Source organism: Helicoverpa zea, chromosome 19 (assembly GCF_022581195.2).
Source record: "Helicoverpa zea isolate HzStark_Cry1AcR chromosome 19, ilHelZeax1.1, whole genome shotgun sequence".
NCBI classification, from domain to species: Eukaryota; Metazoa; Arthropoda; class Insecta; order Lepidoptera; family Noctuidae; genus Helicoverpa; species Helicoverpa zea.
In genome coordinates, this window is record NC_061470.1 from 6,704,627 (window position 1) to 6,730,123 (window position 25,497).

Below are 25,497 nucleotides of genomic sequence, written 5' to 3' on the forward strand. Positions count from 1 at the left end.
CTGGTAGTCTACAGAGTCTATGTCTACAGTAGACTACAGACTACAGACCAGTGTTACTAGCCCATAGATATAATATTACTAAACAAGATTGCGCACGCTCAAAATATATATTTACGAAAATGAACTCTATTCTAACGCAATAAGGTACTAAATTGATTGCATAATACACAGAGGCAAATCCGAGCCGAGAGGGATAGTTCGAACGGAGGCTGTCTGTCTCTTTCTAACACTTTGCCAGCATAAAAAAATGTTGTGATCAAAAGTTTTGTCTTCCCAAAAAACAATTGAATCACTTATATTTTTATCTTATTTTAACAATTGTAAGTCAACAAATTAATAACAATCGCATTAATTTATTCGTATTTATTATTAAAACATAAACAACATAAATTTTTATTTTGCTTTTTTTTATTTTCTAGCGGTAACCCTGAACATTCTAGGCGCGTAATCAGCATTTAAAATTTTGTTTATATTTTTTTGTATTAAATCAATTTAAACTATTAAAATGGTGAAAAGTGTTGCGTTTCTACTTGCAAATGTGAATCCTATGGTGGTTGCAATATATCGTTCCACAGGTTAGCTAATAATAACATTTTCGTAAACCAAACAACTAGGGTGCCCATGAATTCTTGTAACGAGTCAAAATATGGGTGATGGATTTTAAAACTGTTGTACTATTGTTATAGCTTCCCAAAAAATGAAGAAAGGCGACATAAATGGCTCAGCAGTCTATATATGAAGTAGAAATACAAAAAAAAACAGTCTTCACTTCGAATCTTCCTGCTTTTATACTGCTAATTTCCGCTAATTATTAAAAGCCTTTATTAGTATCTTAAGGTCACAAACTGCGTAAGTTAAAACCTCAATACTAATCTGTGTTTAATAATCTTAGCAAATTCGGATTTGTCTCACATAGCTTAATCTCATAGTCACCCTATTAGAAAGGGACAGACAGCCTCCGTACTAACTGTTTCACTCGGCTCGTTTTTTGGGTTTATATGCGCAGTCCTGTTTACTAATATTATGTCTATGTACTAGCCCCAGACCAGTGTTGACAGTAGACTGTCTACTGTCTACGGCGGAAAAAAAAAATCTGCGATGGAGAGTTGTGAAGTGGTGCTAAGTGTTTAAACTTGCTAAAATAAATTATGGAAAGCGATAATCGTAAGTATAACTTTATTACCTACCTGTTCGCAATATCACATAGTACATTTTTATATAAGGTACAGAGTCGTCACTCATTTTGCGTTTTTTACCTACGTAAGTGCAAATTTTTGGACCCTGTTAATAAATATTATCAGTAATTTTGCACCAAACACATCAACAAATTGAGTGTAATATGCTCAATTTTTAAAATTACTTCTTTTTTGTGTTCCTCGCACTTTATGCAACTGTTGTCAATAACTATTGATAATATAGTTTACATGTATTGAATTACGTTGTCGATTGTGGGTTCTTTATTAATAGAAGTGATGGATATGCTCCTGCTTCCAATTGGGAACTGCCATATTTTATAATTCTAAGTTTAGACCACGTCGACTCTCCCGTGGATCTCTGGGGGTCCACCTGGACCACTCTGGGAATCATATGTGCTCTATATATATAGCATATGTAGGTATATACAAACATATATTGTATAAATAAATAAATAATATTATTTAAATTACTCTGCCCCTAAGACAACCCACTGACCACAATAGGTATCAAATAAAATGAGTAAGCGCTAACCACAATGCATTTGTTTTTAGGTAAATTCGGCTTTGCGCGAACGCCTTGTGTGTTACTAGTCATCGGAGTCATAATAGGCAATGTCTTTTTAATAACTGGGATCGTACTTCTAAGCATTTCAACCGAGGTAAGCTGTTTTTCAAAGTTTGTTTTTAATTAGGAGTATTCATGACAATTCTGTAGGAATTTATATAAGCCACCTGACTGACAAATTTTGCGTATGATCTAACAGACAACAATGACACCAATGCCATTTTATATCCAATTATGTTTTCAAACAATTGTACCTAGTACCCATTGACTTTACGCATATGGTCCTAAACCAAATCAGGCATCAAGGTGAAGTTAGAATGACAAAAAAAAACTAAAAAGCACGCTTGTCATGTATTGTCATCAGAACTCGGAGCTTGTGCTAAATTTCATCTTAATCGAAGACTGGGAAGTGGGTCAAATTAGAGTTCCAAGATTTTCTTACATACATCTTACAGACAAGTGAAGCACCAGAAGGAAAATGTAGAACTGGTTTTACTTGTAATACAAGGACAGAAGTACTCATGTCACTAAAATGTAATCTTTGTTCACAGACTAGAGGCTATGAAATTATCAACGATTACACAGATTGCAAATTTTTTGATAATCCAAACGAAAAATGTAAAGATGTTATACTGCGAGAACCATGCGCTTGCTATATACAAATAAATATAACAGAACGGTTGGAACCGCCTGTCACTGCTTACTATGAATTGGAGTCCTATGAGTTGATAACAGGTCCTTATGCAAAGTCAAGGTAAGTAAATCCATAATCTTGCTCATAAACGCAGCATGTCTTCATTTATATTTTATATACCATACCATATTTCATACAATCTTTGTTCGTCTTCCTCTATCCATATTCATGCGTTAAAATAACCCCTACGTTTTACTTTTCTGAGAATAAAATTGTGTAAGCAAAAACATTTAAGTGTACAATTCAAAACGGTTATGAGGAAAATATATTATTTTAATAATTTTGTGGTCTGTTTCGTGAGTTCACATTAGTTTTAATCTTATCGGATCGTATTTTCAAAAATATTTTCCCTGATGTTAAGGTCAATTACTTTCCTTATCGGTATTTAAAATGAATGTGACTGGTGCATTAAAATTCATGTTACCAGTGTTGCTTTTGGTAGTTTCACCCACGTCCCAGGGTTTCATCATCTCCCAAGCATATTTGAATTGGCTTCCAGTCTCACTGGAAGCTACTGAGTACCAGTGCTTTATAAGGAGCGACTGTCCTAACTGACATCCTGAACCCAACTACCCAGGCAACCTAATGCCCCTTGGTAAGACTGGTGTCAGACTACTTACTGGCTTTTAACCTGACTGACTGCCAAGGATGTTCAATTACAGCCTAATTGTATTGGTACTTGCCTGACCTGCAATGGAACCCACACACTCATGCTTGAGAGGTTGGTTCTTTACCCACTAGGCCCCCGTATTCTATTCTTGTATACCCCGTTATAATATAGATTATATTTTTTTTTTACTCTTGGCTCGACTTTTGCCTATGCAATGAACATGGCAAAAAAAAAACAACGAAATATCTTTCCTCTTGAAAAGGCACGTTTTTCCTGTCGGTATCTGTAATATGAAAGTATATTAGAATTTGGAACAAAGCATTTGTGAACGAAAACATGTTAGTTTATGTTTTCTGTGGTTTCACCCGCAATTTGATCATGAGGATTCTACATAATGAGCAAACCTAGTATAACAAAAGCAATCACTATCAGTTATTATCCATCTCTATGTATATTTGTCATGTAACGGTCAGCCGTTTTATTGTGTTAGTGTAGCAAAAAAACTTATAGAAATGACTGGGCAGACGCTGGTCCTTTTCGGGGTTCGTCATGCGTATCTTCAGCGGTGTACGTCCCACGGTTACGGTGATGATGATAATTTATTTCCAGGGACGACCAGCAGTTATCAGGACATCTTTCAGCAACACCAGCGGATAGTTGTGCCCCTTACGCCTATGTGCAGACCTCTGACGGTCAGAAGAAGCCGATAGCTCCGTGCGGAGCGCTCGCCGACTCTATGTTCAACGGTTTGATAGCACAATTGTATTTATGGGCACGAACTGTGATCAGTGTTAAAGTACGCCGTTAGAGCCTATATGTGCAGCAATGATCTAATGACAACCCAGTTTCTCTTTTTTTAAATCAAGTTCTATCTTCTCACGTTTGAAATAGTGATTCATGAACAACTAGCATCGACCTATAAACCTTTTAATTTCTTCAATTAGTATTTCGATAAACGGTCTACTTGTTTTTAGATTGAATGAACAGAACGCCAGATAGATATTGAATAGATACCTACACACACTTCTTTATTAGTAGGCGCAGCACGTTTTTTCCTTCCATATTTTTCTATATGCCATCATTGTACATATAACACTATTACTAACCATATCGACTTTCACGCAATCCACACGACATGACTCATTCCTCCGCATGGCACGCCCATACCATGATAGCCGGTTTCCACGCAGCTTTTCTGTTACCGGTGCCAATTTCAAGCTTCCTCCATTCGCGTAACACCACAATTTGCTCTAAGCATTCTCATTTCTGCTGCATGCAGTTGTGTTTAATTCATCCCATTTGTGGGCCATCATCCATACAGGTCAAGTCCATACAGGACAGCAGCTCTGACCATGGTCTTCCGTAGATTCCGTAGAAGACCGTAAGCTTCCTTCTAAGCTTAAGGGGGATGCCAATGGTCACAAGTTCATCACCATACTAAATTAATGTTTTTTTTGCAGATACGTTTAGTTTACAAGTAGACGGAAATTTTGTACCAACGAATAACACAGGTTTGATATCTGATGATGAAAAGAAGCCTTTTCGAAACCCTGAAGGAAACCTCCAAGAAGGTTGGTATTCTCTTCATTACTTGACTTTCAACGCTAGCGTTTCTAGCCTATAGCCTTCCTCGATAAATGGGCTATCTAACACTAAAAGAATTTCTCAAATCGGTCCAGTAGTTCTTGAGATTAGCGCGTTCAAACAAACAAACAAACTCTTCAGCTTTATAATATTAGTATAGATGTGTAGAAACTAAGTTGAAGATTTTCTTCCTTTTTAGCATTTAAACTGTTTTCGAAACCAATCAATTGGCAAAAGAATGTGACTGAGCTGGATAAGCTTCATCCTGAGAACAACGGATTTCAGGTATGTATAAAGCGAATGTCGATTCCTGAGGAAACTACTTCTCGTAACCGAATTAGCCTATATATTATTCTGATAGATAAGCTTTAAAACCGCCAGGTTTCATCAAAACCCGTTCAGCCGTTAAATTGTGATGAGGTACGGACATCCAAACTTTTCCGTAGTGAACGTTTCTACAACTGCCTAAGTACTCGTTAATATGAGTGTACGAGTGTGCGAGTAGTAGTATCAGACATTCCTTTTCAGAACGAACATTTTATAATTTGGATGAAGACAGACTTGAAACGCAAACCCGCTTGGCGTGTCAATGTTGCCGACGAAAACTTCGCAAATGGTCTCGCACCTGCCACCTACAATCTACGCGTTGAATATGGTATTTATACAGATTTATTCCAACATAAATTAGTACTAAACCAACCTACAATTAATATTCAAATTTCGTTAAAAACAGTGTTGCCATTACAATGTATCGTCATTTCTACCCTATTTTAGTAGAAATCTAACTAACGCAAGTCTTAACTTTAGGAGTAGTCCACTAAAGTCTATTGTTTTTCTTACAGCGTATCCCGCATCCCGCTATAATGGTAAACGATTGTTTATAATCAGTTCCCGTCAAGATATTGTAAATAAGGCGAAACGTGATACAGGCATCGCCTTATTATGTATTGGCCTAATTATTCTTATTATAACAATATCATATTTGCTTGTAATAAAATGGGAACGATGTCGACGTTGTGTTAGAGTTGCGTATAAAGGGCCGATTCCAACACAGGACAATTAAAATTGTACCAGTCATTAGCAATTTGGCTCTAAAAGAATTATGATAACTGTCCCGAAAATTATTGAAACGTACAAGCAATAAGATGTTACATACGTGGAATTTATTTATTGAATTAATTAATAAGGTACAGAAAAGTTTTACAAATTAACTTATTTATGTTAACGTTTATCCCGCATGCAAAAGCGTCACTTAATGGCGTACCTACACACCATTCATTTCGAAAGTTACAATCATAGGTACATCGCATCGTATTATATTGAATTACATTATATATAGCCGATAAGCTTGTTGAAAAGTGTTTTTCATAATAGGTATATTTCATATGTGTTTGCATAGAATGTAATACACATTTTGAAGTTTTTACTTTGTAATAAATATAAACTAAATAGTCGTGGTGCCACAGATTTATTTATTTTACATATTGCATTTATTAAAATATACCTCGAAATAAATACTGTTGAGAGATAATTTTTAGGTATGTATAAGATTTGTTTTGTAGACTGTAAGATAGTCGAATTTTATACTTTTATGTATAACCCCGGGGATTTTTTCGCTTTATCTCTGGTGCATTTTTGCTTTTTAAATCTTACTGCGGTATTCAAAGAAAACCCTGTAAGATTTAATTTTTTAGGAAACCATAACATGGTTTATTTAAGGTCATTCGGGCAAAGCCAAAATTTAAGAGGTAAAAAAAAGGGTCTACGCTTTTGTTGAGGGAGAGCAAAAGTTGAAAAATACCGCCCTTACAAATATTAAGCTGGGAAACTTTTTGGTTGTTTTGCAGGACACTTAGTTAAGCAAATCTAAGTATATAAAATCTGAATATACATATGTACAAGTAATCTTGTTATAGGAATCACATACTTTCCGCTTTGTAACCTACTGCCAACATCTGGGGCTTGATTGTGCAAAGTTAATAATGTGACAATTGGATAACAATTGAATCTCGATAGCAGTTTTAGCCTGGGCGCACACATTCGGTTTCCTGATCAGGAATTCAGATTCGGAAACCGAAATGCTCTTTTTTCGTACAAAATGTTCACAAGAGCGCACACGTTCCTACTTTTTCCGAATGGAGAAAAAAACTTTTTTTTAACGACGTCAAAAATCATCAAATGGCCCCTTCCGCTGTGGGTTAGCAGCAGAGAGGGAGTGTCGGACTCTTACTGACTAAAAACCGTCGTGTTCCGTCATAGGCCTTTTATGTACCAGGGCCGCGGTATCTCTTTCGAACAACCCGCAGCCCCGGCAGGCCTTGGCCCTGCTGGGCCCCGCTGGGGTTGCTGACATCTCTTTGAGGAGCGCGTGGAACAAAGCGCGCCGTCGACACGGGTCTGTCGTCTAAGCAGACAGAGGGACGATGAGCCACCCGAACTCACCGCCCACAGACCCACGCTTTCGGTGGCCGGGAGTCATCTCGCGACACCCGGCGCCCATGGTGTCTACCTGGTCCAGCGCGGCGGCCGGGATGAGAGGTGCGAACTCTCTGGCCTTCCGCCTCCTCCTTCTCGAGCATGACCGCTTCGCAGAAGGAGGCGACGGCATCCCATTCCCTCTCGCCCCGGACCATGGCCTGAACCAGGGCCGGACGCGAGAGGTCGCCGCCGCCCAAAGCCTCGACGAGGACCCGGCGGTGCCCCTCCCATGCGGGGCACACCTGGACTGTGTGGTCCACCATGTCCTCGGGGCTGTCCGCACAATGGTGACACCCGGGCGCCTCCTCACGACCGATTCGGTGCAGGTACCTCCCGAAACAACCGTGTCCGGTGAGGACCTGCGTCATGCGGTACGTGAGGGCGCCGTGACTCCTCCTGAGCCACTCCTCAAAGAGGGGACTTACCGCCACGATGGTGGCGTGCCCTGCACTGGGTTGCGACATTCGCTCCCTCCAGGCCACCATGAGATCGCGCCGGAGCTCCGCCCGCTGCGCGACAACTTGCCGCGGCAGCGGAGTTTCCCCCCGGCGCTGAGCCTCCTCGCGCCAGTCGTACAGGCGCAAGAAGACCCTCGCCTTCAGATGCCACGGTGGCAGTCCAGCAAGTAGGCCAGCTGCTTCGCGGGTGATCGTGCGGTACCCCCGGATTAGCCTAATGGCTATCACCCTTTGGGACACGTTCAGGTAGTGTACAGCCCGCGGCCGTACCGAACGTACCCATACCGGGGCTCCGTAAAGGGCCATGGACCGCATGACCCCCGCGTAGTTTACGGCAGGGGGCGTTTGGGCCTCCCAGGTTGGGCAGGAGCCGCTTGAATGCAGCACCTGCCTTCTCCAGTTTGGGGCCCAAACGTCGGAAATGCTCGACGAAGTTCCACCGGCTGTCGAGGACGAGTCCCAGGTATTTCATCGCCCTCTCGACGCCGATGGTAACCCCCCCCACCGTGACTTGGGAGCCTGAAGGTGGCGCGTTCCGAAGCCCATGAAAGCACATGGCCTCGGATTTGTGCAAGGCCACCTCCAGTCCCAGCAGCTGGATCCTATCGCAACCCCGCGCGTCATTATGTCGGCCGCCTCCTGGTGCGACCTCCCTTGTGCCAGAACCAGCGTGTCGTCAGCGTAGCAGACCACGCTGACGCCGCTAGGGAGGTCGGCGCGCAGCACCCAGTCGTAGCCGATGTTCCACAAGAGCGGCCCCAGAACAGATCCCTGCGGAACACCGCAATGGAGAAAAAACCTGACATTCGTTTCGAAATTTTCTCCGTGCGTTCAGATAGTCAGAACCGGAACGTGTGCGCTAGTGTCACGGAATCCCGAATCGGAAAACTGAATCCGGAAACCGAATGTGTTCGTCCAGGCTTAACCTTTGCGGGCATTCTGCTACTAATATAAGATCGGTAAATAAATATTTAAAATATACATATTTTAAAAAAACTACTTAGGTTTTTTTTGTAATTAATTTCAGTTTAGATAGTAAGTGTAAGTAGGTATACAATGTGTGTTATTTGAGAAATACATTTGATATATAGATAGATTATTCTTTACTGTACACCAAGAAAATTAACAAAACAGAAGATCACAACACACAAAGAACAGTACAATTGGCGGTGTTATCGCTAAACAGCAATTTCTTCCAGACAACCTTTGGATGGGAGTTTATCGGAAGACCACATTGAAACTGTTTAGGCTATACAAACACCTAGATTAATATAAGTAATAAAAATGTGTTAAACACCAAAGATATTAAAAATAAATAGTCAATAAATGGAAAATAAAGATAGAAGAATAACAAGTCAATTTTTACTGTGACTGTACGTGTAAAAAAGTGAATCTGAGAAGCAAAAAACACGAAACAAAACGAACAAAAATATTTAGCTTTACTTAGTATATAGTATTTATTATTTTTTATTAATTAAGTTGACTAATCCTGTTATCTATAATCGTGTGTATCTTTCGTTTTTAGCCGGGGAGTTTTTGTACCCTCCTGGCGGCTCCACACTAATGTCCAGAAGTCACGGAACTAGTCGTGCCAAATGCTCACGCACTGTACAGGCTTGAATACACACATGGCATTTGGCATTCACGCCTATTCACGGGGATTCTCGGCACTAATGTGGAGCCGCCATTCGAAAAACTTGTCGGTCAATATTATTGGGAATCTTGACTACATAGGTACATACCTAAAAAAAAGTTTAATTAACTATTGTGTCTGTTTGGTCCTCCGTATTAAAAACTGGTAACGTAAAATAGACTGTATCACTACCTCAAGAAGTTTTTGAAAAAGTTTTCTATATGCTATAGCTAGTTTACACTAGGGGCTTGATTTTGCTTAGTTAATAATGTAACAATTGGATAACAATTGAATCTCAATAGTAGATTAAACCTTAGCGAGCATTCTGCTACTAATCGGAGACCGATCGTATTCCATTGGCATTTCATTGGTTTTCCATTTGGTATATAGGTTAATTTGCTCTACAATCACATTGCAATCGTAAATCATTTGCAGACAATATGATTCATTATTGAATTACAGAAAAGGATGAAAACGTTTATTTAAAAGTAAAATTTGCGGTATGCCACATACGCTTCAATCGTAATTTAGTCGTGATTGAATCTTAGTTAGATATCAATCCGCTTAAGTAAAATTAACAGAATCTAGCCCCTGTTTCTATCTTTTGAACCACTGTTATAGGTATACCCTAATATCCCAGATGATAAGATTGTATAAAACTTGTATTTACTTAACTTACGAAACAGATTATAGAATTAAACTTAGGTAAGTATAACTAAATAGTTAATTTTCCGGAAAATTACCAATCATTTAAACAATTTAACCAATATAAGCAGGCGTTGTAATAAGTGTACTCAAATCTTTGTACCATTTGTATATTGCTTGTCGGTTTGGTTTGATACCTATTTTCTAAAAAAATGCCACACCTACATGTTTTGGATTCCAGTCACGGCACATAACTAATTAAAATGACCTACGTCACATATTTATTATTTTATTATGGACTACAAAATAAACACTTATTAGGTACCTACCTAGTACCTGCAAGTACCTAATTACATAGGTATTATGTAAAAACTACTTTATTATCTGAAAATACATAACTATTTTTATCTTAAAATTGTTTTTTTTTTTACTTCCTTGCCACTGACAAAGAATTAAATACCTATTTATAGGTATTTAAGACTAGAATTTCAAAGAACACATGGACAGTTTATTCAAGAAATAAAAAAATATTAGAATGTATTATTTATTTATTTATTTAAAATACTTTATGCACATTGTACAACGGCGGACTTAACGCCTTAGGCGTTCTCTGCCAGTCTACCTTAGGGTGGTGGTGGTGGTGTACAGATAGATGTTTGATGTTAAATAGTCTCTCACATTCTACCGAATCAGTGTACAAAATATTTTTGCCATAATATCTACCTGCTTATTCATATTCTTGTCATCAAGAAATACTTTAGTGCTATAATAACATTTATTTATTAAAAACTCAAATAGTTTCCTTTTGAATGACTTTATAGCCAAGAGCCAGCGAATGCCAGACCTACTTTATTTTATATAAGGGCCGTCTCTAGCTCATGTAGCGCCCGGGTGCGATCATGACCCAAGCGCTCCCATACCTATTATTTAGCAAGGTAACTACTTATGATTTTTTTTTTGGTTTTTATAACAGTTAAGGGATACTTCTTTTTATTTTGAACATAAACAAATGTACATAAATATGTTTACATTAATACTTAAAAGTAAATTTCGCTTAAGTTCTGAATTTATTTAGTTTTGTTTATACAAAAAATAATATAAACTTAAATTCTACAAAATAAAATAAATACCTACGTAAAAAAAACTTGTTGAGTTGCTACATTAAGATATGAACTACCAAGGTATATGGAGGCGCAATGTTGTTGTAGACGTATCTATAGTTATGTAAATACTAGCTTCCGGCCGCGGTTTCACCCGCATTCCACTATGACTGTTTCCCATAGTCGGATGGTGATAAAAACTATCTTGTGTTCTTTTCCCAGGTCTAAGCTATCTCCTCTCTAATTTTCAACTATAGATGAGCGAAATATGAAACAAACTATGCAACATAGTTCATGATAGTTCATTCGAAATCAAGGACAACAATATTTTAATTGTTGCGTAAAATGGCAACATTTTTACTTTTGACCATAGACATAATATAGTAAACAGGACTGCGCACTTATACCCAAAAAACGAGCCGAGTGAAACAGTTAGTACGGAGGCCGTCTGTCCCTTTCTAATGGGGTAACTATGAGTTTAAGCTATGTGAGACAAATCCGAATTTGCTAAGTTTATTAAACACAGATTGGTATTGAAGTTTTAACTTACGCAAATTGTTATCTTAAGATACTAATATAGGCTTTTAATAATTAGCGGGAATTAGCAGTACAAACGCAGTAAGATTCGAAGTGAAGATTGATTTTTTGTATTTTTGCTTCACGTAAATATAGACTGCTGAGCCATTTATGTCGCCTTTCATCATTTTTTGGGAAGCTATAACAATTGAACAACAGTTTTAGAATCCATCACACATATTTTGACTCAATACAAGAATTCATGGGCACCCTAGTTGTTTGACTTACGAAAATATTATTATTAGCTAACCTGTGGAACGATATATTGCAACCACCATAGGAATGAAAATTGGTTGCATAATACACAGAGGCAAATCCGAGCCGAGAGGGATAGTTAGAACGGAGGCCGTTTGTCTCTGTCTAACACCTTGCCAGCATAAAAAACTGTTGTGTTCAACAGTTTTTTTTGCCCAAAAAAACAATTGAATCACTTATATTTTCATCTTATTTTAACAATTTTAAGTTAACGAGTTAATAACAATCGCATTAATTTATTCGTGTTTATTCTTAAGCATAAACATAAACAACATAATTTTTTGTCTTGTTTTTTTTTATTTTCTAGCGGTACATTCCGGTCCTGAACATTCTTGGCGCGTAATCAGCATTTAAAATTTTGGTAATATTTTTTTGTATTAAATCAATTTAAACTATTAAAATGGTGAAAAAGTGTTGCGTTTATACTTGAAAAAGTTAATCCTATGGTGGTTGCAATATATCGTTCCACAGGTAAGCTAATAATAAACATTTTCGTAAATCAAAAAACTAGGGTGCCCATGAAATTCTTGTAATGAGTCAAAATATGGGTGATGGATTTTAAATTAAAACTGTTGTACTATTGATATAGCTTCCCAAAAAAAATGTAGAAAGGCGATATAAATGGCTCAGCTGTCTATATGTGAAGCAAAAATACAAAAAATCAGTCTGCACTTCGAATCTTCCCGTTTTATTCCCGTTATATTAAAAGCCTATAGTAGTATTTTAAGGTCACAAACTGCATAAGTTAAAACTTCCAATACCAATCTGTGTTTAATAATCTTAGCAAACTCGGATTGGTCTCACATAGCTTAATCTCATAGTCACCCTATTAGAAAGGGACAGACGGCGTCGGCACTAACTGTTTCACTCGGCTCGTTTTTTGGTTAAAAGTGCGCAATCCTGTTTACTATATTATGTCTGGTATGGATGTTCTTGTCTATCGCTAGAATATATATCAATGACGTGCCATGATGCGCGTGTCAGCCATAGGGACACGGTATCGAAGCAAAAGTATCGATACCGTACTCATGAGTAGAATCGATAACAAAGTATCGTACTCATTAAAGTATCGAAATAAAAGTATCGATACTTCAAGGTATCGAGTACTTTTTAGATCAAAATTTGCTAGGTCAATATCAGTTAGTAAATAATGTCAGTTTTACTTCAGTTCAGCAGGACATAAAAAACAAATGGTATTGGTACCTACACAAATTTAATAGAATAATAGAAAATAGAATGAATGAAACAAATCGAAAATGTAGCAAAAGGAAACAATATTAAGTTGAGGTATACTAAAAACTAGCAGTGTCCCACGGTTTCACCCGCGTAGTAGATTAAAGTTCCCATTCCTCCTCCGTAGAGTCACTTAAAATTAGAAGTTTGTTGAGCCTTTTTGGAGATAAGCGGTTTCGAATTTTTGTGATGGTACTTCCTGCTTTAGAAAATAATCGTTCTGAAGGTACTGACGTCGCAGTGATTGATATATATTCATTCTCGTGCCAATTAATATAATTTTGGGAAAACTACTTTCATATCTTCCCATTGTTTTAAGGGATCTACTGAAAGTGGCGAAACCTGTGCCGATAAATAGTAGCTTAATTCATCCTTCATTTCAGGCTGTGATGAAGAACTTGCTTTATTATTCTGTTTTTTAGTGTGTGCCAACTTCTTATGGTGGCTCCAGAAATCAAATGTCGTTTCTTTTTTTAAGACAGAGTGTCTTAAAACATTTCAACGAGTGAGCTAGAAAGCGCTGTTAAATTAAATTCTTCATTCGATACGATACCTGGGAAAAAGTACTTATTGAGTAAAAGTATCGACTGCAAAGTATCGAGTACAAAAGTATCGGTATCGAACTGGAATGTACTCGATACCACAAAGCATCGATACTTTTTTCGTGTCCCTAGTCAGCCATCTTAAGTGCCACATTTCAATCATAAGGAGTTTACTTTTTATTTCTCAATAGATAGTGAAATAGTCAACAAATATGCCTACGTGTTGTATCGTGGAGTGTGGTGCAAGTAAGCACAAAAATCCAGCTGGATTGTCTTTACACAAGTTAGTAACCAGTTTTTGCTAGATTCTACATAAACTAATTCACATTGGATAAAACATATGCTATCAAAACTTGAATTGATGGTGAAAGTACTTATATTTAGGTTTATTTCGGTCAGTGGGTCGTCTTAGGGGCGGAGTTCTGTATAAAAAGCTATATTTATTTTAGAAATGAATGTTGTTTATGTCACATGTCATATTGACATAGTGCTGTACAGTTGCCAGTTGTCATAACAGTATCGATACCTAGGTATAATAATACTTCATAATAATTTTTTTACTAATTTTAACAACAGAAGTTACTGCTCCAAAGATACTGAGCCCTCAGAGTTGTGTATTATTTTGAATAAAACATCTCTATTTTGTTATTTACTGAAGTACTAGCGTTTCCTAGCAGTTTTACTTGCGTTCCGACGGATCCACTTCCCGTACCGAATAATAATAGCCTAAGCACACCGGGTATAGTGTAGCTTCCCAACAGTGAAAAAAGTTTTTCAAATTGGTCAACTTGTTTCGGAGCCTATTCAATCCAAACAAACAATCAAATCTTTAATCTTAAAAATATTCGTGTAGATAAGTTTAAGTTTTGATGTTCCTCAATTAAAACGCTCTTTTTTTGCAGGTTTCCTACAAAAAATGATTTAAGGACAAAATGGTTAGAAGCTATCGGTGTGGAAAATATTAATTCCAGGCATAAAATTTGGTTTGTCTGTTCACTTCACTTTGAAGCGAATTGTTTCAATAGAACACTTGATGTGTTAAGATTACGTGATAACTCTGTTCCCACATTACTTTTGGTAAGTTTTGGTTAGTTTATTTTTGTTAGACAAATCCTATACATAACTAGTACAACATATCTCACTGTTCAATCGTTTTTAAAGGAATACCTCCTTTTTCAGACACCCAAAAATGGCCCCCAGGAGTCTTTGGTTTCACATGAAATAACCAACATCAGGAAACATACTGGCACTGGCACATCTACTGACCTAGACCCATTGCTATTATCCCATGAAAATATAAATCAAACCGAAAGGAGAAAGAACACGCAGACTGTCCCTTATAGTGAGGTATGTACAATTATTGTTCCTGTTAGGGCACAGCAATATTAATAGTTAAACTAGAAAAATGTTTATCTATAGTTCGGCCATTCAGAGAATGCGTTCCTGACACGTCGCGATTGAACTGACGACGTAACTTTGCAATGGCGTTGCAGTTACGATAAAAATATTTTTGCTGGTTGTTTACCGTTTTAACAATTGAGGAGCATTAAAACAACATTATTATATCAATAATCAATGAATGTTATAATTTTGTGCCAAACTGAGTGTCAAATAACTTGGTAAACAATATTTTTCTAAATCTATACTGCGCTATTACAAGGTTATGTCAGCGGTTTATATTTTGTAGTGCTGTGCTAAAAATAACAGGCAAGTATCGTAATCTGTTCTTATACAGTTATAATATAAAATAATACGTTTTGATTTTCTTTTTAAGAATTGGAAAATAATGGACTATAAGACTTAATTATAACTTTTATGAAATATAAAAATAAAACTATGACCAAACCGCATTTTTATACTTAGATTAAAAATGGTAACCCCAAATGGCGTTATGGGCCGCCATTTTGTGACGCTAAAACAGTCGTCCGTTGTCGTTTCGTGCGCATAGACCACGTTTTTCAAGTGTTTTCGATCTGTTTTTATTTGATTACCCGGCTTTTGTTAGACCGAGATATCAGGATTGATTCTGTTATTGATAATAATATAATTATACATGTAGGCGAAGATGATGATGAAGACACCACCTCCTCAAGCAAATCGGAGTCTGATTAATATTCTGTTCGCACATTCAATTCAATGTACTTGTAACAAAGAATAAATAAAACAATTTTATTATATGAATATTACCTTTTTTTGGTTTCCACTTAAATAACTAAAATATAAAACAAATGATTCCGCCAATTTAAAACGAAAATAATCTTAAAATAATGCGGCGGTTCATTTTGAAGGAACGGTAACGAACTCAGTGTTATGTTGTGCCCATCACTAGTCGTGACTAACTGATAGGTGTCAGGAACGCATTCTCTGAACGGCCGAAGTATAGTTTGTTTGTCTTCTCTTTTTGTGTAGCAGTCTGGGCCTTTATCAACAATTTCAAGTTTCTAATACATAAGTAGTACAACATATCTCACGGTTCAATCATTTTTGAAGGAATACCTCTTTTTCAGACACCCAAAAATGGCCCCCAGCAATCGTTGGTTGCACATGAAATAACCAACATCAGAAAACATACTGGCACTGGCACATCTACTGAGCTAGACCCATTGCTATTATCCCATGAAAATATAAATCAAACCGAAAGAAGAGAGAAGACACAGACTGTCCCTTATGGAGAGGTATGTACAATTATTGTTCCTGTTAGGGCACAGCAATATTAATAGTTAAACTAGAAAAATATAGAATGAATGTTTCTTAAAGTATATCTAGTTTGTATGTCTTCTCTTTTTGTGTAGCAGTCCGGGTCTTTATAAATAATTTCAAGTTTCTAAAATGCCGGCTTAAGGCTAGTATTTAAAAAAATTTTAAGGGCGTTTGTTACTATAGGTTTCTTCTATATAATTTACGGTCATACCCTGCTCCTTTATATACAGGTCTGTTTTTTTCAGTTTGTGAAATTGACTGAAAAAGTCAAGGCATTGAAAAATAGATGTCTCATGCAGCAGAAAAAAATTAAACGTCTCCATGAGATGATACGAAGGCGTAACAAAAAGATAGCCAATTTAGGAGAAGGAAGACATCAACAGCCTAATTTATGCAAAATCAAGAAGAGGGCTGAAAGAAAAAGTATATATATTATATATGTTTAAAATGTGTGAAATTATTTTTTTCCTTGTGGTCTGTGACTCCAATCATAATACTAACCATAAGACACTACTAATTAACCGTCAGTTGCACAAATAAGCATTAAAGTCAAAGCTTCATTAAATCTATTGCTGTCACTTTTATCTTGTTGACAAAGAAAATGTTAGCAATAGATTTAATGAAGCTTTAACTTTAATGGACGTTTGTGCAGCTGATGGTTTGCTTTCACTTTTATCTTGTTGACAAAGAAAATGTTAGCAATAGATTTAATGAAGCTTTAACTTTAATGGACGTTTGAGCAGCTGATGGTTAGTCAATAATTAGATATTATGGATGTAGAAGAACCGAAAAAGTGTTCCATAGCCAGTTTTTAAACAAGCTAATGTTGTTTGGAAATTGATAATTGCCTGATGACCAAGTGGTTATGACTGTAGTTAAAAAATTTCAACTAAAACACGCTTTTGAACGTAGCCTGTCACTTGTAATCAAATTTTCAACAGAAAAACTCTGTTATGCCTAAAAAGTCCTCATGAAAGTTGGGAAACTTTATCATGTTTTTGTCAAAAAAAATATTTCAACAGATACAACATGTAGTATCCCTGGCTTCGCGACTTCGGGTTAACCTCGGTAATATCGCGCGTACTTAGGAAGTCGACGTCAGCTAAACAGTAGCCTATATTCTTCCTTGGGTTTCCAGCTACCTACAAGCCACTAAATACTAGCTAGGTACTAAATAGACGGCACGTATGGTTGGTCGCACCGACTGCTGCTGTAACAGCTAAAACTGTTCCGTGTTTGGGAGTTGTTATGAAAACTTGTAAACGCACCTCTGATACAGGAGAAATTCTTTGTGTGGTTAAAAAAACGTATTGGGTTTTTGATTTTATGGTATTGTTTTCAGTGAAGTTAATGTGATAGTTTGTTCTCTGACGAACGAATTAATTATACTCTTGTTATTAAAGAAGACGGATCACAATCCATACAAAATTGCCCCACGTCCTATAACACTATGACGTATCTCAAAAAAAAGATAAAAATGTTTAAAAAAATATAGCATACTCTCTAATTCCTTTTATTACACCTTCTTACGAAAAAAATGCTTTAAAAATTGTTCGGGCGCTGTTATGAAAACATCGTTCATATGACTATTTTATTAAATTATTTTTTTGTTTGATAGGGTATACCTCACAGGTGGTCCCATAATCATCAGGTCAGGATCTGATGATGGAAACCCTGAGAAATCCAGGGCAACTTTTTAAAGTTGCAGCCATACGTAGGATAAAAACTTGACTATAAGGTGTATGTCTTATAACACTATGCAACAGTGAAGGTTTACATCTGACTTGATAATGGAGACCAGAGAAGGGCGAGGGAACTCGACAACTGAATATGTAAACTACCTCGTGTTTGAGCTTATATCAGGCGGCATGGCCGGCGACTTGCACGCGCACGCTCAGTTGCCCGCCGACACTCCAGCGATAGTGACGTGCTTGTGTTTTTTTTGCGATTTTCTGCAATAATGGAATGGGACGAAGAAACCACTCTAAAGTTAATAAATTTGTATCATATAATGTATATTTGTATATATCAGCATCAGTATCCATGTTTATTGTAGGCTGCAATATTCGAGAAAAACAACACGTCACGTTCGTACACACTGCAATCACTAACTAAAAAAGTTGTACTGATTTCTTGCTGCCGACTAACTCACCGACACAGCCCCATGACACATGTTGGCGGGTTGGCGGGTTTGGGTCGCCGACACCAAGCCGCCAGGCTGTGTCGGCGGGTCGGCGGGTTTGGTGTGTAGACTCCTTTAGACACGTAACTAAAATATTACATCGATACTTGCTAAATCCTGTAACGGTACAACCCTACCAATGGCAGTCATTTTAGGCGCCACTGCGGATAGTAGGTACGTAGCTACCTATGCACATTGTTTTTGGTAGGTATTTCCAGTCCATATAGTTAACAAATCAATGAGTTGATAAAGTAACAGTACCACAGTGAAAAGGTTTTTGGTTTGAATTTGTAAAGGTAAAAGGGCTAACTATTGTGAGATCAAAGACATTGTACTCTACTAACTAGACTGTGCACTATGGCGCAAAAACCGGTCCGAGCGACAGGGTTCCCGTTGGTAGTGTGTCTCTTTCTAAAAGACGTCCACCAATCAACAACTAAGGATCAACCAAGTGAGCAAACCGCTCTTTCATTTATGCTCCTGCTCCACCTGCGTCTTAACGCGTAAAATTTTGGCGTTACGCAGATGGGGCCAACGTTTTAATGACATTTTATACAAATGGCATTATTAATAGCATTAAACGCTAAGCGATAACTCGGGTGTCGGTTTTTTGGACACATCAAAGGGTTTTAGTGCGTAGCTTAGAGCGCTAAGTGATGTTGGCTACATTAATGCCATCTCATTGCACGCATGCAAGGACGAGTGTAGATACTTTGTTTAAGCGGTAACTGCATTTTACGAGCACGATAATGGAATGGTCAAATGAGAAAGCTTTAGTTTTTAGAATTATTTTGTGTGCCTAAGTTTAACCTCTTTATAGTTCGGCCATTCAGAGAATGCGTTCCTGACACGTCGCGATTGAACTGACGACGTAACTACATTCATTGATTATTGATATAATAATGTTGTTTTAATGCTCCTCAATTGTTAAAACGGTAAACAACCAGCAAAAATATTTTTATCGTAACTGCAACGCCATTGCAAAGTTACGTCGTCAGTTCAATCGCGACGTGTCAGGAACGCATTCTCTGAATGGCCGAACTATAATGAGTGTTAACGCGTTACTTCATGAGGGATTAACTCTTGCGGCATTGTAACCTAAGTGTAGCCAACACGCATTTTTAATGCAATAAGTAACGTGTAGTTGGCCATTGACATTAACGTTAACGCTAACGCAGGTGGAGCAGGAGCATTAGTATTACAAGGCCCAAACATTTAAATATTACTGTTACTCAGTAATAATGAATTATTTTTAAAATAAAACGAATTGATTTATTAATTATATTAACTGTAAAATATTTAAATACCTTTCGAAGTATATTAACCGTTTGTTTTAGTAAATCATAAAAAAGAAAAATAAAAATTTTCTACCATTTCTACCAAACCCAATGATTAGTTGAGCTGGCACGATGTCAGACAAGGACACACTACCAGTGGATGCCCTCTCGCCAGGACCGTTTTTGACTAGCTGCCGCTTACAAAGAAATGACCACCTTATGTGTACGACACTAAAGCCTATTTTTGCAAAACATTTTTTTTTCGTGCACAGTCTAGTTAGTAGAGTACAACATTGACATATAACTATAGGGACAGGAAATGTCACGAAAAAAACGTGCACACCTACTGTCAGACTGCAGTAGTAACTAAAATGGCTGCCATTACTAGGGTTGTACCGCTACCGGATTCTACAAATATCGATATTGTATTCTAGTTAGAAATATTTACGAGTCTTACTGGGTGCATAAAAATAACCGAGTATAAATAATCTCTTCGTCATAGAACTAACTATCACATTAACTTCACTGATACTAATAACCTCAACAACATCAACCAAATGGGAGGAGTCATTTCAGTAGGGTGATACCTTTGAAAAAAAAAAAAACAGGCAAAGTAATTATTTATTATTTCAAATAGCCCTATGAAAGTTCTTTCACGACAGACTAGTTGCAGGGTGCCAAAGATTCGGTCCTATGAAGAAGAATCCGCAAGAAACGCCATAAGGAGATACTCTCTTAAAAAAAATACAATAATTTAAAATCGTTTTCAAGCTATTCATGAGAAAGTTATATAATGCAAATGGAGCTAATTATGTATTAATCGATTGTACAAAACAATTTTAGTGCTAAGAAAAAAATATTTATACAATTCGAAACCTATACTCGGTAACTAAGTTCTCAAGCAAATATTGCAACTTGCATTCCGATTTGCTCGTCTGTGCGGAAGCACTGCCGTGCCCGTGGTCGCCGTAGAAGCATCATGTGAAAATAAAAAGGCAAAACATATTATTTTCAATAAAATATGTCTTTAAAATCCTGAATTTTATAATACGCCTTTTTAATCAAAATGTTTTTAACTGATGTTTTGTTGAAAATAATACACAACTCTGAGGGCTCAGTGTCTTAGGGACAGTAAGTTCTGATGTTAAAATTTGTAAAAGCAGACTTATTAAGTGGATATTATATCGATACTATTATGACAACTGCACAGCACTATGCCAATATAACATGTTATTGTAAACAACATTTATTTCTAAATATAGGTTTTTATACAGAAATAAACCAAAATATAAGTACTTTCACCATCAATTCATGTTCCCGTAACATATTTTTTATAAAATGTGAATTATTTTATGTAGTTTCTTGCAAAAATAGGTTCCTAACCTGTGTAAAGACAATCCAGCTTGATTTTGGTGCTTCCTAGCACCACACTTCACAATACAACACATAGGCATATTCGTTGATTATTTCACTATTGAAATAGTAAAGTCGAGTGATATTCTATAAAATAGCAAAAATAAGTCACGAAGAGCACCTATTTGACAGCACAACTACCATGACATATATGGCCAGATATGGCACGCACCTACAAACAGGAGGATTTCAAAAGTAAATGTCACCATTTTACGCAATCACAAAAATATTGTTGTCCCTGTTTTCAAATACACTTATCTGCTTAGAAAGAGTGAGACAGAACTATGTTGCATAGTTTGTTTCATATTTATATAACTATAGATACGTCAATATCAAAACGGCGTCTCCTTATAATTCTAAGCTCGATGGAGTACAATGTCTTTGTGTGAGAGTGACAGTTGTCGGCACAGAGTGACTTTGGTTGTCGGACTGTGACAGCCTTGGTCTATGCCATCGTATAGTTTTTTTTTTGTTTTCCTAGACTAAAAGAAAGAGTTTCTACTGCTGGTTTTGCTAGCTAGACGTCTAGGCTTGAAGGACAGAGAAAAAGCTTTTCAGATAGTAAATTACATCTATGCTTTTCTTAATTTTATCCTTTGCCAATCACAAGCACTACTTGCTTCTCATCCCACTTATCATTGGCAGAATCGTCGACGTATGCATCGACATGGATTGCCATAAATAAAAATAGAATAGAATAGAATCTATGCTTTTCAGATGCCTGTCGTCTTCTATCATAGACATAATATTAGTAAACAGGACTGCGCATATAAACCCAAAAAACGAGCCGAGTGAAACAGTTAGTACGGAGGCTGTCTGTCCCTTTCTAATAGGGTGACTATGAGATTAAGCTATGTGAGACAAATCCGAATTTTGCTAAGATTATTAAACGCAGATTGGTATTGAAGTTTTAACTTACGCAGTTTGTGACCATAAGATACTTATAAAGGCTTTTAATAATTAGCGGGAATTAGCAGTATAAAAGCAGGAAGATTCGAAGTGAAGACTGTTTTTTTTGTATTTCTACTTCATATATAGACTGCTGAGCCATTTATGTCGCCTTTCTTCATTTTTTGGGAAGCTATAACAATAGTACAACAGTTTTAAAATCCATCACCCATATTTTCACTCATTACAAGAATTCATGGGCACCCTAGTTGTTTGGTTTACGAAAATGTTATTATTAGCTAACCTGTGGAACGATATATTGCAACCACCATAGGATTCACTTTTACAAGTATAAACACAACACTTTTTCACCATTTAAATAGTTTAAATTGATTTAATACCAAAAATATAAACAAAATTTTAAATGCTGATTACGCGCCAAGAATGTTCAGGGTTACCGCTAGAAAAAAAAAAATTATGTTGTTTATGTTTTAAGAATAATAATTTATATAAATAATTTATTCGTATAATAAATTAATGCGATTTTTATTCATTTGTTGACTTACAATTGTTAAAATAAGATAAAAATATATGTAATTCAATTGTTTTTTTGGGAAGACAAAACTGTTGACCACAACATTTTTTTATGCTGGCAAGGTGTTAGAAAGAGACAAACAGCCTCCGTTCTAACTATCCCTCTCGGCTCGGATTTGCCTCTATGTATTATGCAACAAATTTAGTACCTTATTGCGTTGGAATAGAGTTCATTTTCGTAAATATGTATTTTGAGCGTGCGCAATCTTGTTTATTATATTACATCTATGTCTTCTATTGTGATTGTAATATCCTCAGTTGTCCTCAGTTTACATTGACATATAACTATAGGGACAGGAAATGTCACGAAAAAAACCTGCACACCTACAGTCTGCAGTAGTAACTAAAATGGCTGCCATTACTAGGGTTGTACCACTACCGGATTCAACAAATATCGATATTGTATTCTAGTTAGAAGTACGTACGAGTCTTACTGGGTGCATAAAAATAACCGAGTATAAATAATTTCTTCGTCATAGAACTAACTATCACATTAACTTCACTGATACTAATAACCTCAACAACATCAACCAAATGGGAGGAGTCATTTCTTCACCTTTGAAAAAAAAAAAAAAACACAGGCAAAGTAATTATTTATTATTTCAAATAGCCCTATGAAAGTTCTTTCACGTCAGACTAGTTGCAGGGTGCCAAAGATTCGGTCTTATGAAGAAGAATCCGCAAGAAACGCCATAAGTAGATACTGTCTTAAAAAAAATACAATAATTTACAATCGTTTTCAAGCTATTCAACGACTCCTGGGGGCCTTCTTTGGGTGTCTGAAAAAAAGAATATTCCTTTAATAACGATTGAACGGAGAGATATACTGTACTAATAATGTAATTACATAGGATTTGTCTAACAAAAAAAAAAAAAAAAAAACTATCTTAAGACTTACCAAAAATAATGTGGGAACAGAGTTGTCACGTAATCTTAAGATATCCAGTGTTCTATTAAAACAACTATCTTCAAAGTGAAGCGAACAGACAAACCAATATTTATGTCTGGGATTAATATTTTCCTCACCAATAGCTTCTAACCATTTTGTCCTTAAATCATTTCGTATAGGAAACCTGCAAAAAATGTTTTTTTAAATAAAGAACATCAAAACTTGAACTTATCTATACTTTGATTATTTGTTTGGATTGCATAGGCTCCGAAACAAGTTGACCGATTTGAAAGCTACACTTTACCCGGTGGGCATAGGCTATTACTGTTCGGGTACGGAATTAGATCCATCGGAACGCGAGTAATACTGCGATGAAAAGATAGTACTTAAGTAAATAACAAAATAGAGATGTTCTAATCAACATAATACACAACTCTGAGGGCTCAGTGTCTTAGGAACAGTAACTTCTGTTGTTAAAATTAGTAAAAGCTGAATTATAAAAGTGGATATTATATCGATACAGTTATGACAACTGTACAGCACTATGCCAATATGATATGTTATTGTAAACAACATTTATTTCTAAATATAGCTTTTTATACAGAAATAAACTTAAATATTAGTACTTTCACCATCAATTCATGTTTCCGTAACATATTTTTTATCCAATGTGAATTAGTTTATGTAGAATCTAGCAAAAACTGGTTACTAACCTGTGTAAAGACAATCCAGCTTGATTTTTGTGCTTACTTGCACCACACTTCACGATTAAGGCGGCCAACTTTCTGAAAACTGAATGCGGGACTTAACCTTTCGTGAAAAGGGGGGGGGGGCATTGATCGGACGGAACTGATAAAATAAAAACCGTAAGCAAAAAGCTATAACTTAACCTATCAATATCGTGTCACAGCGTGCACTAATGCAGTGGCGGATTTACAAATTTGCCGCTAGTAGGCCATTGAATTTTTGCCGCCCCTAATGATTGTGAACATGATACTTCTGTCAGTTACTAGATCTTTTTTGCAACCCGCTATGTATCGAAGAGTTTAATGTTGACCTAACAAGTTTATTTGACAGCGACTTTAAAGCGTAAAACCTCTGTAACTTTTAAACGGCTCAATTGATTTTCATCAAACATGTCTGAGAACACTTGCCCGTAAAACACCTGTAATACAAAAAAAAAACTAAATTGAAATCGGTTCATTCGTTCGGATGCTATGATCAGTGGCGGCGTAGCATCGGGTGGCACCCGGGGCGGACTACCTATTGAACACCCAAGAAAAACGACAAAATATAATCACGGACTAAAATTGTAATTGAAGTACTTAAAAATCGTGTAGAAATCATTCATGGTGCTTTTTGCTAGGTTTCACATAACGAAACCGGAGTCAGATCACTGCAAAGTTATAAAGCGCTAGCTAGTTTTATAAAAACCAGTGTCAAGTGAACAAGCCGCGAGCGCAGCGAGCGCGAAATTTTTGAGTTTTGGAACAGTGAAGTACCAAAACGAGTTTAAAAAAAACCGCCATAAAGTGAAAGTCGCGAGCGTAGCGAGCGCGAAATTTTTAGTGTTGGGACACAAAAGTACCTAAACGAGTGTGAAAAAAATAGCACTGTAAAGAGAAGAAAGCCACGAGCGTAGCGAGCGCGAAATTTTGATTTTGGGACGTAGTGATACCTAAAGAAATTAGAGAAAGGGCACTGTCAAGTGAAAGGTGCGAGCGCAGCGAGCTCGAGATTTTTGAGTCACACAAAAATACTCATGTGTTCGAAAAAAACCAGTGTAACCTGAAAAAAATGCGAGCGCAGCGAGCGCGAAATTTTTCGAGTTTTGGGATACAAAAGTCCTCCACCTCCTAAACAGCTTAGAAATCGCCAGCGTAGAGCGTCAGTTATTTTTGCTACTTCGGTGCTTTAACTCTTTGTTAGATTGAGGACTCAAAGATTCGCTCGCGGTTTTTTATATTATTTTTATTGAAACGCTA

The 25,497-nt window shown here is 36.8% G+C and overlaps 2 protein-coding genes and 2 long non-coding RNA genes across 5 annotated transcripts; 2 read left to right on the top strand and 2 right to left on the bottom strand.

The window, feature by feature from the left end:
* The first annotated feature begins 1,037 nt into the window (after positions 1-1,037).
* Positions 1,038-6,107, top strand: LOC124639842 (cell cycle control protein 50A-like). The gene is made up of 8 exons (XM_047177343.1): positions 1,038-1,164; positions 1,749-1,855; positions 2,313-2,515; positions 3,675-3,811; positions 4,526-4,636; positions 4,849-4,934; positions 5,178-5,304; positions 5,492-6,107. Exons 1-8 carry the CDS (start codon positions 1,149-1,151, stop codon positions 5,710-5,712), a joined length of 1,008 nt encoding a protein of 335 aa, XP_047033299.1. The 5' UTR covers positions 1,038-1,148; the 3' UTR covers positions 5,713-6,107.
* A 6,649-nt stretch (positions 6,108-12,756) lies between these two features.
* LOC124639847 (THAP domain-containing protein 1-like) lies at positions 12,757-16,726 on the top strand. 2 transcript variants are annotated; one of them, XM_047177348.1, is made up of 6 exons: positions 12,757-12,773; positions 13,701-13,852; positions 14,472-14,646; positions 14,731-14,916; positions 16,077-16,244; positions 16,515-16,726. In XM_047177348.1, exons 2-6 carry the CDS (start codon positions 13,782-13,784, stop codon positions 16,713-16,715), a joined length of 801 nt encoding a protein of 266 aa, XP_047033304.1. In that variant the 5' UTR covers positions 12,757-12,773; positions 13,701-13,781; the 3' UTR covers positions 16,716-16,726. The 2 variants fall into 2 exon arrangements, with proteins under 2 accessions (XP_047033304.1, XP_047033305.1); XM_047177349.1 differs by having other exon boundaries at positions 12,759-12,773; positions 14,749-14,916.
* Positions 16,727-18,110: 1,384 nt separating this feature from the next.
* Positions 18,111-18,463, bottom strand: LOC124639618. Its single transcript, XR_006985474.1, has 2 exons — positions 18,422-18,463; positions 18,111-18,326 (listed from the first exon to the last, which is right to left on the bottom strand). It is a non-coding gene; the product is annotated as an uncharacterized LOC124639618 (long non-coding RNA).
* A 4,800-nt stretch (positions 18,464-23,263) lies between these two features.
* On the bottom strand, positions 23,264-23,582 carry LOC124639661. Its single transcript, XR_006985475.1, has 2 exons — positions 23,522-23,582; positions 23,264-23,402 (listed from the first exon to the last, which is right to left on the bottom strand). It is a non-coding gene; the product is annotated as an uncharacterized LOC124639661 (long non-coding RNA).
* Positions 23,583-25,497: the final 1,915 nt, after the last annotated feature.

Bases quoted from the DNA above. Each gene is read 5' to 3' on its own strand.
- LOC124639842 (XM_047177343.1), top strand. The intron at 2,516-3,674 runs GTAAGTAAATCC...ATTTATTTCCAG, and splicing joins GGTCCTTATGCAAAGTCAAG to GGACGACCAGCAGTTATCAG. The intron at 3,812-4,525 runs GTTTGATAGCAC...TTTTTTTTGCAG, and splicing joins CGCCGACTCTATGTTCAACG to ATACGTTTAGTTTACAAGTA.
- LOC124639847 (XM_047177348.1), top strand. From the start codon at position 13,782: ATGCCTACGTGTTGTATCGTGGAGTGTGGTGCAAGTAAGCACAAAAAT. The intron at 13,853-14,471 runs GTTAGTAACCAG...CTTTTTTTGCAG, and splicing joins GCTGGATTGTCTTTACACAA to GTTTCCTACAAAAAATGATT. The intron at 14,917-16,076 runs GTATGTACAATT...CCTCTTTTTCAG, and splicing joins AGACTGTCCCTTATAGTGAG to ACACCCAAAAATGGCCCCCA.